The sequence below is a fragment of the Protopterus annectens genome, chromosome 9.part0, assembly GCF_019279795.1.
Source record: "Protopterus annectens isolate FY-2018-M chromosome 9.part0, PAN1.0, whole genome shotgun sequence".
Classification (NCBI taxonomy): domain Eukaryota; kingdom Metazoa; phylum Chordata; order Ceratodontiformes; family Protopteridae; genus Protopterus; species Protopterus annectens.
The window spans coordinates 1,174,647,802-1,174,664,803 of record NC_056743.1 but is presented as its reverse complement, the minus strand read 5'-3'; the positions used below and the strand labels follow the sequence as shown (position 1 = coordinate 1,174,664,803).

Genomic DNA, 17,002 nt, shown 5'->3' with positions numbered 1-17,002 from the left:
CGGCCCCAAAGGGCTAGGGGACCGGCTCCAGGCGACTCGATGAGTATCGGCGCCGAGGGAATACTCACACCAGATTCCATCGGTGCCGAGGTAGACTTCGGCGCCGAGGGGGGAGTGTCTGGGCGGGCGGCCCTTGTCGGCTCCGGGGGCAGCGGAGCCGGCGGTGACTCCGCCTCGATGCCCAGCCATCGGCTCCGAAGCCAGAGGAGTCGATACTGGTGGCATCGAGGCAGACCGTTCCGACCTCGGCTCCGAAGTCTTTGGAGCCGAAGGAGAGGCCTGCCTAGGTCTCTTGGCAGTCGGATCCGACGGACTGGTCGGAACCGAAGCCCTTTTCTTTGGCGGGAGCCGAGAGGATGCCAAGGCTTCTTCAAAGAGGGTTTAATTAACCCCTTAAGAATCAATTTATTTTTCCTCTCCTGGAGGACCCTTGAGGAAAAAGCGTGACATACGCTGCATGACTCCTGCAAGTGCTTTGCCCCTAGACAATATACACAGAGCGAATGATCGTCAGTAATAGACATCTTAAAACCACATTTCGAACATTTTTTAAAGCCCGAAGGCCTAGGGGTTTGAGACATGATGTTAAACAATTCTTTGACAGGAAATTAAACAACTATAGATTTGCTTGTGATAAATCTAAGCTTACAGTTATAGTTTAACACAAACACTAGCTGTAAATGACAGGGAACTCTAAACTACTATAGACTTGAGACCCTGAAAAGTTTTCAAAGGTTGACCGTCCGGGAAGGCCCTGGATGTAAGGGGGGGCCGAAAACAAACTCAACCCAATCACACACAACAATTTTCACAATCCAAACGTACACAAAGAGCGATAGCCGTTAAAACAGCTTTGTGACCAAAAACAGCAAAAACTGACAAAAAGTAGTTAATAAAGCTACTCAGCCCAGCCAGCTCAAGACCACGTCTTGCAGGAAGCGCAAAGCGAGATCTGGGGGACTGGTAGTGGTGCATCCTGGGATATAGTAAGCTCAGCCAATAAGAGACTTCGCTCTTTGGCATAAGCGTGCCGAGTCGGAGCCGAGGGATCGGCTCCGAACCCATCATTCAGAATGTAGGCGAGATAGGATCACATAACATCTGGATTTTCTTTAACAGAACAAACCTGATCTGAACCAACATGCTACCCCTGGAGCAAAAGAAACAATGATTTGAAAGAATGATACCTTCCTAGTATGCTAGAAGTTCAAAATACATTGAGGTAGGGGCACACAGCAATTCTGTTTCATAATGTTTGCACACAGTACTGCATCATTTCATGAACCAAAGCACATCAACCAGATTCTGGGGACTGACAATCACAGCTTTGTCCAGAGAAGACCTCCATTCATTTTTCTTTCGCAAGTGGGATTGATCTTAGCCAAAGAGGAGAGAATGGGATGTCAGTAAATTTAAGGCTTTGGAACAACTTCTCAGCAGCAATGTTGCCCTCATCAGTATGGCAGTAAATGGGGTATCCCAAATGATGCAGTGTGTGTGTAAAAAGAGCTACAAGGTGTTTGCTGTGGCCCTTCCCCCTCTCCTTTTGCAGCGTGTACACATTGCGAATTGTGCAGAACTGGTCCATCATCATCCAGGAGATGGGATTTCCATACACATCCAATAAGCAGAAGCTTGGGAGATGGCTTAGACATCGCTTCACAAATCTCAGACTCCCCTGGCTACCACCATATTTCCATGCAGTATTTACTACATCTGCATGGTGGACTTCAAGGAAGGACACCTTGCCTCCATTATCACTGTGAACAAAAGAATGAATTAAAATGAATAAGCAACGATAATCATGAATATGTGTACAAGGTGTTAAAGGTAGATGACTAGCATGAAATAACAGTTTACTTATTTAATTTTTATTACAAAATCCAGGTTTGCAAACATTAATTATGCAAATGACACTGTTTTATCGTCTGTAGCCCAAGATATACCACAGTTAAATAGGTACCTGGCCAGCATGTACGCCACAGTTTCCACAGTCACTAAATACAATACCACCATGTTTCCTTAACAACATAAAACACCACTTTGTTTTTAAGTGGCTTTGTATAAAATCACTATCATGCAAATAAGACTCCTTGCCACTTATAAAAATGGTTTGTTTACTGTGGTGATATCATCATGTATGGTTTTAGCCAGGTAAACAAAATTAACTTCGTAGGTTGTGAGAGTGGAGAATTTAGTGACAGCAATATGGTGTTCACAGACTAAAGTCTCAGATATTCTGGTGATGCTCATATGAACTGCCAATAGTTGACGAATGAAAATGCAGTTTCTCATTGTGATGATAGTTTTGCCATTACGTCCTCTGCTGGTAAGAAATTATACTATATATTTTCACCAAGTTATGAAATCATTAAAACAAACTGCTTACATTCATAATCAAAGGATCAATTCTAAATTAATGCTGCAGTGTTATAATTTTCAGTTTCTTGTGATAGATGCCATTAAAAATAATCAATGATGAAAAAAAAGAATCAACAATTGTTACCAATCAGAATTTATAAGATACTGCCAGCTCCTGTATTTTCACCAGTTTTTTTATTTTAAGAAAAACACAAATAAAGAGTTATGTACTTACCATAACTCGGAATCTGTGCTATCCGTTGTCATTATTCATCACGCGTGGGTCTTGGATCTGATCTCAGAAACGAGCTGGCAACTGAAGGACAAATCCAGAGCTCAAGCTCCTTCTCTTCCCATAATCCCTTGCTGACCTACAACCTTCAGACAGAGTTTGCTGGATAGAAGAAAGTAGTCTGGACTGCCTATAATACTAAACAAGTGCTTAAAGGAAAACATCCTTCCATACCTACCAGATCTCCAGAAGGAAGGGGGAAGGAGGGTGGTAATGGGATGAATAATGACACTGGACAGCACAGATTCCAACTTATGGTAAGTAACTATCTGATGCGATCCGTGTCATTATTCATCACGGATGGATCAGAATCCCCAGCTACTATGAACCATAGGAGGCCTCAGGGAGGGATATGCCAGAGCGCAGAGGAACCAAAGGAAGAACTGTTCCAAGACACCAAATCCAACTTATACTGCGTAACAAAGGTGTGTGTGTGTGTGTGTGTGGGGGGGGGGGGGTTTAGACCAAGTAGCACCAGAACAAATCGCATCCAATGAAGTCTTAGTCAAAAAGGCAGAAGAAGTAGCCACATACCTAGTCCAGTGAGCTTTAACTGGTCTGGAAAGTTCCACGTGTCTGTGGTCATAAATGAAGGAAATACAGCTGGTGATCCAATGGGAAATTGATACATTGGTAACTGCCAGACCTTTTCAGGCCTGACAGAAGGCAAGAAAGAGCTGATCCAACTTCTGAAATTCTTCAGTCCTCTTGAGGTAAAAATCGCAATTGTCTATGGACATCAAAACAATGCAACATAGATTCGCCTTTATTAGAGTAATTAGGGAAGAACACCGGAAGCTGAACAGATTGTTTAAGATTGGCATCCAAAGCTATCTTAGGGATGAATGAAGCATTAGTCCTGAGAGATATCCTATCCTTGTGGAAGACCATAAAAGGGGGGCTTTAATGCTAAGAGCCTGCAACTCGGGAACTCTCCTGGCAGAAGTAATAGCCACCAAAAAGCCCATCTTCCAGGACAAGAATTTGAGATCACAGGATGCTGTGGGCTCAAAGGGCTTCTGTGTTAAAGACTGCAACACCAGGGTAAGATACCACAGTGCGGAGGGATCTCTGATAGGAGGTCTAAGGAAAAATACCCCTTTGAGAAAGGCCTTCTACTGTCTGAAAGAGAAGGTGGGACCCCTCATTCAAATGGAATTTTGAGATGGCCCCAACTGGAGTTTAATCGTAAAGAAACTGGCACCTTTCTGAGATAAAGAAGCTCAAAACAAAAGAATGTCAGGAATAAGGGCTGAAAAAAGGGTCTAGATTTCGTTGTCTGGCCCACACAGAGAATCTTTTCCACTTGCTAGAATATACGTTTTTGGTAGATGGTTTTTGAGAGGCTAAGATAATATTTTTTAATGGACAGGCAAGCCTGGACTGGGAAAGGATCACTGGAACTGAAGGAACCATGTGGGTAGATGAAGATACTGAAGGTTGAGAAGAGGAAGCCCCCAAGGGTGGGAAATAAGATCCGGCGTGGGATCCAGTATCCAGAGAGGATACTTCAGATGAGACCAAAGCAGGGAGAACCATGCTTGACGAGGCCAAAAGGGGGCAATGAGGATAACAGGGGTCTTCAGGCGACGGGCTTTCTGCAAAACTTTGGGAATGAGGTGAATGGGGGGGGGGTAAGCATACAGAAGCCCCAATGGCCAATCGTGAACTAGAGCACTCCTGGGTGACACCCCCGATGGGGAGATCAGGGCAAAGTAATCGCTGCATTTGTGGTTGACTGAGGAGGCAAACAAATCACAGCAAGGAAGACCCCAATGGTCGAATATCCAATGTGCCACTGATGGACTCAGAGACCACGCGTGACAACTCAAGATAGACCTGCTGAGTTTGTCGGCTAACATGTTGGAACTGCCAGGATGTACACTGCAAGAAGAAAGTGCCTGGAAGACCTCACCCATTGCCACATTCTCATGGCCTCTCTGCACAGGGGATGAGACTGTGTTCCCCCTCCTTGTTGATGTACCAGACCACTGCCATGTTGTCCATTTGAACTGCTATAGTCCCGAGAGGGGAAACACGCCTGAAAGGCTTGAAATGTTAGGACTGCTCTCATCTCTGGGACATTTATGTGCAATCTGGTCTCTATAGGGTACCAAGTGCAGTGAACTGTCCTTCCCCAAACATGTCCCCACCCCACACAAAAAGGCAGGTGTCCGTGGTCACTGTGGCCTTGGGTTGGGGGAGACAAAAGGGTTAATAGGTAGGTACTAAACTATCTGTCCGAGGGCATTTTTAAGCCTAGCCAGAGCGTGTCGGATTTCGCTGCCCCACTGATTAACTGAGCCTCTGTCAAGCAGAGCCAATGAAGTGATCCCAGGGGTGTATTTTCTGTTACCCATCCACTCGTCAAGGTTTCTCTTGAAGAGTTTTAGTGAAATGCTCTGCCTAATGTAGTTAGGAATTTTGTTCCAAAGCATGGGGAGTCTCTGTGAAAGGAATCTATCCCTCCAGCATGTTCTATTTATTGTTGCGGCGAGGTTTAGCTCACTAGAGCGCATGGCTCACAGTGATTTGGATTTCTTTAGGTGGAACATGTCCATCAATTCTGAGTTGGACATGGCTTTGCAAGTCAGGCAAAGATCACCTCTGAGTAAGCAATATGCTACTGAGTACAGCCGGAGGTTTTTTCAGTCGGGCTGCATAGGACATATGTTTGAGGCCAGTAATCCTCTTGGTGAGGCGCCTTTGTGGTCTTTCCAGCTGTTGGAATTGTCTTGTGAGGTACATCCCAAATGAGGCATTGTACTCTATATGATGGGCCTGGTGAGTGACGAGTAGAGGGGCACTATGACCTCTTTATTTCTATATGTGAACCCTTTAGTAATTAGATGGGCCACATAGAAGGATTTCCTAACTACTTTGGCAATATGATTGTCAAAGGAGAGATTACTATCTACCTGGGTCCCCAGATCTCTTATTACCTCTTCTGTATTAAGGGTTGTGCCGCCTATGTGGTAATTTGTGGGTGTTTTGTTTTTCCCAAACAGGATGACTATGCATTTTTTGGCATTTAGCTTGAGGCCATGACTTTGACACCAGGTATCTGTCTCAGTAAGGCCTTTTTGAAGGATGTTCGTGTCAGCCGGAGAGTCAATTATGGCTACTAGTTTGCAGTCATTGGCGAACTTGGTTAGCTATAGTCCTCCTGTGTTTGCCTGTACTTCTGAGAAGTATAAGCCGAACAGTAGGGGTCCCAGGACAGAGTCTTGCGGGACACCACTTGTGACTGGCTTACAGTCGGACCTGGAGCCCGCTATTCTTACCGTGTGAGTTCTGTCTGTAAGCCAGATGGCAACCCATCTTGTGATATAGGGGTTTATGTTCAGGCTGGTGAGTTTTTCTATAATACCCGAGTGAGGAATAGTGTTGAACGTCTTGGCGAGATCAAGGTAGGCTATGTGAACCCCCTTTCCCCCATCTATGGCCTGGGTGACTGTCTCGAAAAAGTCAATCAGGTTTAGTAGGCATCATCTGCCCTTAAAGCCAAACTGGGTCAGGTCATGTGTTTGGAGGTTCCCAATGTCTTTGTTGATGAGTTCCATGATGATGCGCACCACAGCTTTGCAGATCAGGCTAGTCAGGCTTATGGAGCGATAGTTACCAGGGTCAGTTGTGGCCCCTCCTTTGTGGAGTGGCATAACCATTGCTGTGTGCCATTCTATGGGCACGTAGCCTGTGGAGAGGCTGAGGTTGAACAGCATGTTTAGGTGTGGGGGGGGGGGGATTCATTCTGTAGTTCATGCAAGACGCAGCCTGGGACACCATCTGGCCCCATTGATGCTGCGTTTTTGGCTTTTGAAAGGGCTGTTTTCACCTGTTCTTCTGTGATTTCCGGGACACTACACTTTTCCAGTATTGTTGTAGGCCCTTTTGAAGGTGAGAGGGAGGTAAAGTTTGCACTGAATCTGTCTGCCAGGATGATGGCAATTATCAGTAGGTTCAGTATAGATTCTTGACATAGCTAAAGAAGGCTTTGTAGTTATCTTTCGAATCCTTGGCTATTTTTCTTTCGAAGTTAGCCTTGGATGACTTTATGAGGGACCTTAGTTTCTTACTGATACTGATCAGGGATGTCTTTCCTTCTTGGGATTTACTTTTTTTCTGAACTAGTTTCCTCCTTTTGTTGTATAACCTGTTTATGGCAGGGGTCCACCAGACTGGTTTCCTTCTCTTAGGGGAGTGAGTCTTGGTTTTTGCTAGGGATGGTACGATCCATGCATCCTTGTAGGTGCTCACAGAGTGCAATTGTAAAGGATTCTGCATCTTGGGCAGTGTTATCCTTTAGCGTGGAGGCTGTGAAACTTACCACGTCTGCCTTAATTAAGGTGAAGTTTGCTTTAGAAAAGTTTTTCACTGTGGTTTCCTTGATTGGGGGTGGTGGTGGTGGGGTGTGGACATCCAGAGTGATTAGTTTATGGTCTGATCTAACCAGTGACGGGTTGACCTCCAGTGCAGAACACCCGTTTCCATGTTGGTGATGACCAGGTCCAATATGTTGTGGCCTCTGGTAGGGGAGTTTACCAGCTGATCCAGGGCATTTGAGTTGATAAATTCCAGGAAGTGCTGAGCCTGGGAGTTTGTACTCAAGTAGTTTTCCCAGTTAATGGTAGGGTAATTGAAATCGCCCAATATCAGGGTGTTCGGTAGGACCTTCATGTTTTCCAGTGTCTCCAGAAAGGAGGAGTGGTGGTCCTGGGTCATGGAGGGTGATCTGTAGCAGGCCAGAATTTGCATTGCAGATTTGCCCGATGTTAGTTGCACATGGATGATCTCAGAGGTATCATGCTGCGCCGCTAACCTGGAGGTGTGGGTATCCTTGATGAATATGGATACACCCCCTCCTTTTGTGTTTCGCTTCATGTTCTGTGGCCAAAATGTGTGGTATGAGTTGTAGCCCAGTAGTGCTGGAGTGCTCTTTGGAGGTTTGAACCAGGTTTCAGTTACTGCACAGATGTCGACGTTCTCCATACTTAGGAGTGCTTCAAGCACATGCATTTTGAGATTTAAACTCTTGGCATTGAGTAGTATAACCCTCATTTTTTTTACTTGTGCTGTTTATGGAGGTGGCTTTGAATTTTGAGCCTTGCCTAAAAAAGGCACTATGGGGGCAGCAAGAGCCTTGGCCAGTATTCGAAACCAAGGGGTGATAGGTGCAAGCCATCTCTTGCGAAGCAACGCAGCCTGTCAAGCATGTCATCCCAGGCTGACAGACACTGGATCCCATTTGAATGACACCAGAAGCTTAGCCAATTGTTGAAATTGATCATTTTTTCTTTATACTGATGTATCATTCTTGGTGAGGGCAGGATGCTATTCAGGGTCAGGGTCATACCCGCCTGGGCTACATGATCAGAGAGCTCTTCCATGTCTCTTTTCATGTAGTCCAGGGAGGTACGTCTCAGGTGTCATTCACACCAACATGATTCTGCCTAGGATCAGATCCCGAGTTTTAAGCCACCATCTAGAGTGGTTTCTGCTCACTTGAAAGATCCTGATTGTTAGACCTGGGTTGAACCTGAGCAGACTACTGAACCGCCAGGGTCCACTGCAGGAACCGCATGTGATATCTGGTGAGAGGCACTAGCTGGATACCAGTCACCATTGAACCTAGCACCTGCAAGATTAGGTGGGCTGTGGGATGATTGAGCGTTAGTAACTTGATGGATCTGGTCCTGAATAATTTGAACTCTGTGGGGTAGGAGTGCTGCAGTCTCCGACACCATGTCTAGAAGAACCCAAATAAACTCTAGGCTCTGACACGGGGAAAGATTTAACTTAGAGAGGATGACTATGATGCCAAGATCGTGAAAGAGATGGAGGGTATAGTAGGAGGACAAAGTCAGTTGATGCCTCATGGGGGGGCCACAAGGAGCCAGTTGTCCAGGTACGGGAAGACCTGGAAACCTTACAGCCGTAGATGAGCTGCCACCACTACCATGCATTTAGTAAACACCCAGGGGGCTATGGCGAGTCTAAAGGGCAGGACTCTGAGCTGGTAATGAACAGCCCCTAACCAAAAGTGCAGGAATCTCCTGGAATGTCTGCCAATTTTGATATGGTAGTACACGTCCTTAAGATTCACTGAGCACATCCAATCGTTCTTGCACAGAACAGGCAGAATGGTCTGTCCCATCCAGAACTTGGACTTCTTGACTGACAGGTTCAGCTCACTGAGGTCCAAAATGGGATGCAGGTCCCCGGTCTTTTTCAGCACCAAAAAAGAAGTGAAAGTAAATTCCAGATCCTCGATGACCTGTTGGGCCCTGTTGAATGGCTCTTTTTAGAAGGTATTGGACCCTGAGATGGGCCAACTCCCTCTGGTGAGGTGGAATGTCTGGGAGAGATTTTGGAATTGGAGAAGGCTGAAAAAAGTGTATGAAATAACCCCCCCAAAATAATTTTAACACCCACTGATCTGAGGTTATACTTGTCCAGGCTACTGGGTGAAGGGAGAGTCGTCCCCCAACTTCCTCCAGGGCAGGACAGCCAGGCAGCACCTCAGTTGTGCTGCGTGGGCTTATCCGAGAAAGGTTCCTGGGATCCCTGGTTCTGCAGACCCTCTCTGCCTCTGGGGTAATGTCTGATATTGACTCCCCTACCCCAGTTAGTAGAAGAGGATTCCTGTGGAGCATCCTGGAAGGGGGACTGCGTCTTGTGGAACCAAAGTTTCTTACTGCCACTCTAATTCTTGGAAAAGGATCGTTGGGGAGTAGAGAACTTGATCCCCAGCACGAACAGTCTTCCCTTCCTGCTCGCTGCAGGTCAATGTCTCTTTGACGGTGGGACCAAACAAAGCTGACCCACTGAAAGGGGCGTTAGTAAAAGATGCCTTTAAAGGGTTCCGCAAACCTGCAAAGGTGAAGCCATGTGTGCTTTATAATGGCAATGCCTCTGCCCGCTGCTCAAGAGGTGGCCTCCACTGCACTGGAGATCAACATCATCAAAGAATTAGCCAGGGAAGTTAGAGTGGAATGCTTCGGAGTGACCAATTTAAGACTCTCAGGAGGCAGCAACTCTAAAAAGGAGGAGGAAAGTTCAGAGACCAAATTCCTATGAAGCTGGGTAAAATGTGCCATGTAGTTGGTTGCTCTCAGTCCAAATGTAGCTGAGGCAAACACGCACTTTCTAAGCAGTCAATTGCCACAGACACCCTATTCGGGGGATGGACCGTGAAGCTCTGCTCGGTGAGCTTCTTCTTAGTAGCTGCGACTACCACAATGGCATCAATGGGGACGCCCTTGCTCCAAAAAGTTTTATCCTTTGGCCTTTTGGGGAACTGGTTCCACTGTATTCGGTTCCTTCCACGACCTGTCGGTGATGAATACTACGAGCTCGTCGGCGGTGTGTGTGTGTGTGTGGGGGGGGGGGGGTCGGCGATGAGGGGGCACTCAAAAAATGGGCCCATCTCGAAGGTCTACAAGAACATGGATTCATCTGAAGACGAGGTGGAGGAAGACCAACCGCCTCTTTCCTTTAGAATCTCCAGGATGTCCCCAAAGGATACTTCCTCAGATGGAAACCTGGGAGAATCCTTCTCCCTATTCAAAGAGAAGTCCAAGTGCCTCCTCTTGCACATTCTCTCCTGAGGGGGGTTCTAGAGAGGACTCTGAATAGTCGGGAACTCTGAGTGGGGTAATGCCCATTTGAAGGCGCTCATTGGAGGGGGCTGACCCTGGAAGAATGATGAGGCCTCACTGCCCAAAGTCAAGAGGGGCTGGGGAGCACCTACAGCCAAAGGAGACGTAACTTCTTAGCCGGAGAAGGTCATCTCTACTGTGGGAAGGCTGATGGACTGGACGAGGCCCCCACCCTCCTCTCCCACAGCTGCAGCCACCTGGGAAGGAAGGAGGGACCCTGAACACAGCACTGACGTCTCCAGATGAAATTGGCCCTGTACTGTCCAGCGGGGAGGCTCTAAAGGTGAGTGTCTGAAAACTACAGGCCTGAACCCCACGGGAACCAGCATAGACTTTGCAAGGCTGAGGCACAGCCAGTTCCGAGGGCAGCGGAACAGAGCCCACCAGGGACCCTGATGGTGTGAGAAAGGGAGGGATACTGGATACAGTCTACCTCTCACAGAGAATGCTCCTATCCTGGTGATCCAAACCCGGGTGGGTAGGACGAGGACAGTGAAGTCCCATGGAAGGGGGAGATCCCCTGGGCAACTGAAGCGGGGATGCTAACAAACCCAGCTTTATCTGGGCCTTGAGAAAACTCATTCTATCCATATCAGTGGGGAGCAGACTTTTGGAAGACTTGGAGGATACCAAAGAATGGCCCAACCTAGCCAGAGACCCTGACACTGTCCTGCGGTCTCAGAAGGGAGACCGACACCTATGCTTCTGATTCGAATCCATGGACCTCAAGGGAGAGCTATGAATGATTACTGGATCCAATGCAACCCTCAGATCCGAAGACCTGGATGGGTCCGATGGTTTGTTCGGTGGCGAAGATGGATCTGACGGACAGGCTGGATCCAAAGGTGGCTTGTGCAGAGTCAGATTTGAGGGTTTCTGAGGCTACAGGACCTTGGATCCGAGGGCCTTGGATCCGACAGACTGATCCGAGGCTCTCGGAGAAGAAGAACCCGGATCCGAAGCCAAAGGGGCTGGGCTTGGATCCGAGAGCCTCTAAGGATCCAGGGCCTCAGATACAACAGACTGATCCAATGCTCTTGGACAGGAAGAACCCGGATCCGAAGCCAAAGAGGCTAGTCCTGGATCCGAGGATCTGTGATCCGGGATCCTTGGCTTTTTTGGAGGGGAATCTCTAGAAGAAAAAGTGGAAGGCTTCCTTTTGGGGTTCACCAGGGGCTTAAAGGGGGAGCTAGAGGTTTAGGGACCCCCTTTAGCAAGCCCCTTTAGCAGTAGTTTATTCCTGCGATCTATGAGAGCCCTGGGGTTGAATGTGGCACAAATGTCGCATTCAACCTCCAGGTGACCCTCTCCTTGAGTCAGAATGGAATTCCAACTGCATGAGGAGCATCTTTTAAAGCCCGAAAGCTTCTCAGACATTTCTGGAAGTAAGAACACACACACACACACAAAATAACACCCGCACTCCGAACATTTCCATGAGAAACAAGATCTGGGAGTCATAGGCCAGCAAGGGATTATGGGAAGAGGAGGAACCTAGTTGCCAGCTCACATCCAAGGTTGAATCCAAACCCATCCGTGATGGATAACACGGATAGCATCAGATTCAATGTTAATTTAAGTGTGATGAAAGTAAGGCACCTGCTATAAATGAAACTTTTAAGATGATGACCTTGTTATAACATCAAAACTAATGCCAGTAGATGACACAATACCTACACATCTAAAACTTCACCAGGGATACCCTGCATTTGCTCAGTCTAGGGATTCTATTATTGGCAAAGACATTGTCCAAACTCATAGTGCCTTTTTAGGAAATACCAAACTGATAAACTTACCAACATAATGAAGCAAGCCAAGGAAAATATGAGGGTGTTACTGATCAATTCTAGAAGCATAAATAAGAAACTCCAATCCTTAAAAGCAGTTTTCACCCTGGCGGTCATAGCCATCTGTGTAATGACTAAGAGATGATTTACAATGGCATAGAACACTCCAGCTGCTTAGGTCTATAATGTCTTCCACATGTTTTGACCAGCTACTACGCAGAAGGAAAAAAAATGGGTAGACATGTCTGAATCTTCATCCAGAAGAGACTAACATCAAGGCTGGTAAAGCATCAAAATGCACCCGTTTCTTCACAGCCAAATAACCATCAGAATTGTCCCAGGTCATACATTAACAAGCTACAGAACTTCCTCTATGACTCAAGAAAGCCATAGCACTTATCTACAGAACTGGAATCACTCCGTATTAAACCCAATACTATTCTCCTAGATGATCTAACTATCCAACTATACACTGGGAAACCTAAATCACCGTTTGCACAGGCAAAGAAATTCCTAGACTTTGTCAATACATATGCCCTGGAACAATTAAGTGTACCCACTAAGGGGAACAACATTTTGGATCTTATCCCTACCAATAAAGGGGCATTCTGCACCATCCCTTGTGTATTTTCGTCACTTGTTAGGTCTGAACATAAAGTTGTCTCCTTCAAAATAAAGCTGAAACCAGGGATCCCATCCACTCAATATTCCTTTAGAAATTTCTCTAAGACAAATTACCTACTTCTACGTGATACACTGGCAAGCTTCAAATACAACCCAAAAAACAGTCAAACTCTGCTCAATAAGCAGAAAAGTACACCAATATACTATACAATACTGTAAACAGCTGCATAAAAGATGGAATTCTGACCAAAAGTAAAAATAATGCTCAGAAAGATAAAGACCTTGTCTGTGAAATAAGCAAAGATCACGAACTTAATAAAATCCGCCAAAACCAAGTCTGATGTTAAAAAAACTACTCAAGCAAAAGACATTCACAAGGCCTTTTTTAATTACTTTTGAAATATTAGAAGCATAATGCAGAAATGGGCTAAGCTCACTGCGAATGATGTTACCTATGCCGAAGATGAAGACATAGCTACCTACTGGCTGATAAACTCAGCTCAAACTTTACCTGCTGTCTCCACTCAGTCTATCCTACAAGTTATACCTGAAATCGACTCGCCTACAGCTATTACACAACACCAAGTACTGAAAAGCATTACTAAAAGCTAAAAATACGGCATCAAAAGGTCCTGACAAAATCCTTAGCTGCTTCTTGAATAGCATGAAGCACAATTTCGTTAGATGCCCCATCATCACTTTTCAACTTCGGCCTTCATACAGGCTTTGTGCCAAGCGAATGGAGAGAAGTTATAGTCATTCACCCTGCAGCAGGGAGGACCTTCCAGAGACACACAAGTCCGCCCAGCCTCATATGCAGAAACATGGAAAAACTTATCTAGGAACTTAGTTTACAGATGACCAAAGAAAGCTAGGAGCAGTTACAGAATCCCCAAATGACAGTCATACTGCAGGAAGATTTGTAACAAACAAAAAACTGGTGCCAGAATCATGGACTGAACCTAAATGCCAAAAAATGCTTGATCATACCCTCAAGCATTTTTTGGCATTAAATCCATTCTCAGTCCATAATACTAAGCTAATGACCACAAGGGCCTTTCTTAAGTCTAGCCTTGCATCCCAAATTTCTGAAAAGTTCTGGTATAAGCACAGCATTGGGAGAAGAAACATTTACAAAATGGGGCCTGGGGGATGAACAAATTACACAATGTCTGTGTCCATTAATGACACATATGCCAAACCAAGGATGAATTTCCTGTTTTAAATCCAGTTGTCCAAGTTGCACTTGAACTGGGTTAGGGAGCAACTTTGCTTCACATGGATAAGAAGCCTCTTCCAGAGAAGTGGAAATCTCTGGGATATATAACTCTCTCTCCAGCAGGTCCTATTTATATCACAGACAAGGTTTAAATCTTTAGAATGGGTAATTCTGGTGCTCTTTGTTTTGCAGATATGCAGGAGGTCTATCAGGGTGGGGTCTGATAATGCTTACGCCCTGTATTCTTTTACTGAGGAACCTCTATCGACGGTTCCAGTTGTTGGATATGCTGGTTAGTAACATACCAAAGAAGCATTGTACTCAATGACAGGTCTGACGAATGCTGAACACAATGGAACAATGACCTCCTTGGACCTACAAGTCATAACTTTGTCTATAAGTTGCACAACAGAGAATGATTGCCTCACTAGTGTAGACACGTGATGGTCAAAGGCTAAATTATTGTGTGTGTGTCTCCAGGTTCCTGACTACGGGTTCGACTCTTAAGTGTGTCTTATTAATATGATAGCTACCAGGGGTGGATGATTTCCTGAAGGTTACTATCACACATTTCTTGGCATTTAGCTTTAGTCCACAAGTTAATTGTGTGTCAGCTTCTCCTGGAGAACATTAGTGTTGGTGGGGGATTCTATGACTGCTCCAGATTTGCAATCACATTAAATTTAGTCAGCCAGCAGTCCTTAATATTGGCTTTCAGTTCAGAGAAGTAAATGCCAAAAAGAAGCAGTCCCAGGACTGATCCCTGAAGGACTCCTCTTGTGACTGAAGAGGTGACTGTAGAAGTGGACTTCTCTATTCTAATTTCCTGTGAGTTGTCTGGCTATCCATCATGTGACAAAGGTTTACACCTAACTTCCTGAGTTTGTCAATAATACCCAAGTGGGGTACTGTGTCAAATGCCTTAGCCAGGTCAAGGTAGGCAGTGTGAATAAGAAGTTATGTACTCACCATAACGTTCCACCTGAGTAGGTGACTTCATCTGTCTGCAACCTTTGGGTCTTAGATCTGACTTTGGATCCGAGCCGGCAACTTATTTTACAGCTTATGGATCCGAGCTCCTAGCTCCTCCCCTTACCCACAATCCCCTGCCAACCCTGATTGACCTCAGATCAAGTTTGCCCTTATACCAAATCTCAGACCAAACGTGTCCCGAAAGGGACCAAGAGAGGACATTCAAGAATAGACTTCTGAAGGCCAGGGGGAAGGAGGGGGGGATGGTTGCAGACAAATGAAGTCACCTACTCAGATGGAACGTTATGGTGAATACATAACTTCTTAATCTGAAGTAGGGACTTCATTTGTCAGCAACCTTTGGGACAGAGTCCCCAGCTACCTGAATCTTGGGTGGCCATCATGGAAGGATGTTCCGGAGCACTGCGGAGCCAAAGGATGCTCTCCCTCTGGAAATAACGTACAGCTTATAATGGTTGATAAAGGTATGAGATGAGGCCCAAGTGGCTGCAGAGCAAATATCATCAAAAGATACTCTAGATCTAAAGGCAGCAGAAGTAGATATGTAGCGAGTAGAATGCGCCCGTACTCCCTGAGGGGCGGGCCTCCCCGAAGTTTCATAGGCCAGAAAAATACACTGTGAAATCCATCGTGATAAGGTGACCTTAGAAATAGCTTTACCCAGATTGAATTTGGCAAAGGAAAAGAACAACTGATCGGATTGTCTGTGACCAGCAGTCCTATGAATGTAGAAGCGCAGTTGTCTGTGCACGTCTAAGGAATGCAGCTTGTATTCTCCTTTATTCTGGTACTTAGGGAAGAAAACTGGCAGGTTAATGGACTGAATGATATTGGTTTCTGAGGCCACCTTAGGAAGAAAGGAGGGAGTGGTCCTGAGGTACACTCTACCTGATGAAAAATCAAGAAGGGAGGTTTCGCACAAAGAGCCTGAAGAGATGGCAACAAGGAACGCCGTTTTCCAGGAAAGATATTTAAGTTCGGCCGAGGCAGCTGGTTCAAAGGGAGGGGCAATCAAGGCTTGAAGGTCTAATGATAGATCCCAAGGGGGTACAGCTTCCTTGACAGGAGGCCTGAGCAGGAAGGTACCCTTGAGGAAGGTTTTACATAATTTCGCAGTCATCAAGGGACCTGACTCGTGTCCCACATGGTAATGAGAAATGGCTGCCAATTGAACCTTGACCGTAAAACAGCTAGCTCCCTGTTGAAAAAGTCCGGTGAGGAAATCCAAGACTGACGGCAACGAAGCCGTGAAGGGATCTAAGTTATGGTGTTCCGCCCAGATGGAAAAACGCTTCCATTTACTGCAATAGACTTTCCTAGTGGAAGGTTTATGTGCTGCCACCAAGAAGGCTTTAACTGGTGAATAGATGCCGGGAGTCCTGACTAAGAGTGGAACTGGAGCAGCCAAGCTGTCAGCTTCAGGTTGTCCAGATTCTGGGTCGGTAGGCCTAAGGGATGGGATATTACATCCAGAATGGGATCCAGAATCCAGGGAGGATTCACCAGATGAGACCACAGGTAAGGGAACCAAGTTTGATGAGGTCAGAATGGGGCAATGAGGATCATTCTGCTCCCCAACCGAGAGGCTTTCTGTATCAGTTTCAGCATCAGGGGTAGAGGACGATAGGCATAAAGTAGACCAGGAGGTCAAGCATGCACTAGAGCGTCTCTCGGGGCTTCCCCGAGGGGGGGGAATCAGAGCGAAGAAGCTGGAGCATTTCGTGTTTGAGGGAGTGGCAAAAAGATCGCAGCAGGGCTGCCCCCATTCAGCAAAACTCCGCTTTGCTACCTGGGAATTGAGAGACCACTCGTGAGGAAAGAATAGTGCGGCTGAGCTTGTCCGCCAGAATGTTGGACCATCCCGGAATGTGCGTTGCGATAAGGAAGCGGTTGGTGGAGATCACCCATTCCCACACCCTCATGGCCTCTCGACAGAGGTAGGACCAGGATTCCCCTGTTTGTTGATGTACCCAGACAACTGACATGTTGTCCGTCTGTATCGCAATAGTTCCTACGGAGAAGGTTCTGAAGTGCTTGCAGCGCCAACAGCACCGCCCTCATCTCCAGA

At 46.2% G+C, this 17,002-nt stretch overlaps 1 protein-coding gene across 2 annotated transcripts in view; it reads right to left on the bottom strand.

The window, feature by feature from the left end:
• Positions 1–1,042: 1,042 nt before the first annotated feature.
• LOC122811905 (glycine N-phenylacetyltransferase-like) overlaps positions 1,043–17,002 on the bottom strand; it is a 662,545-nt gene continuing 646,585 nt past the window's right edge. For both annotated transcript variants that reach the window (XM_044084060.1, XM_044084061.1), the window contains one exon: positions 1,043–1,760. In XM_044084060.1, coding sequence (XP_043939995.1) covers positions 1,349–1,760 — 412 coding nt within the window. In that variant the 3' untranslated portion in view covers positions 1,043–1,348. The remainder of the gene's footprint in view (positions 1,761–17,002) is intronic.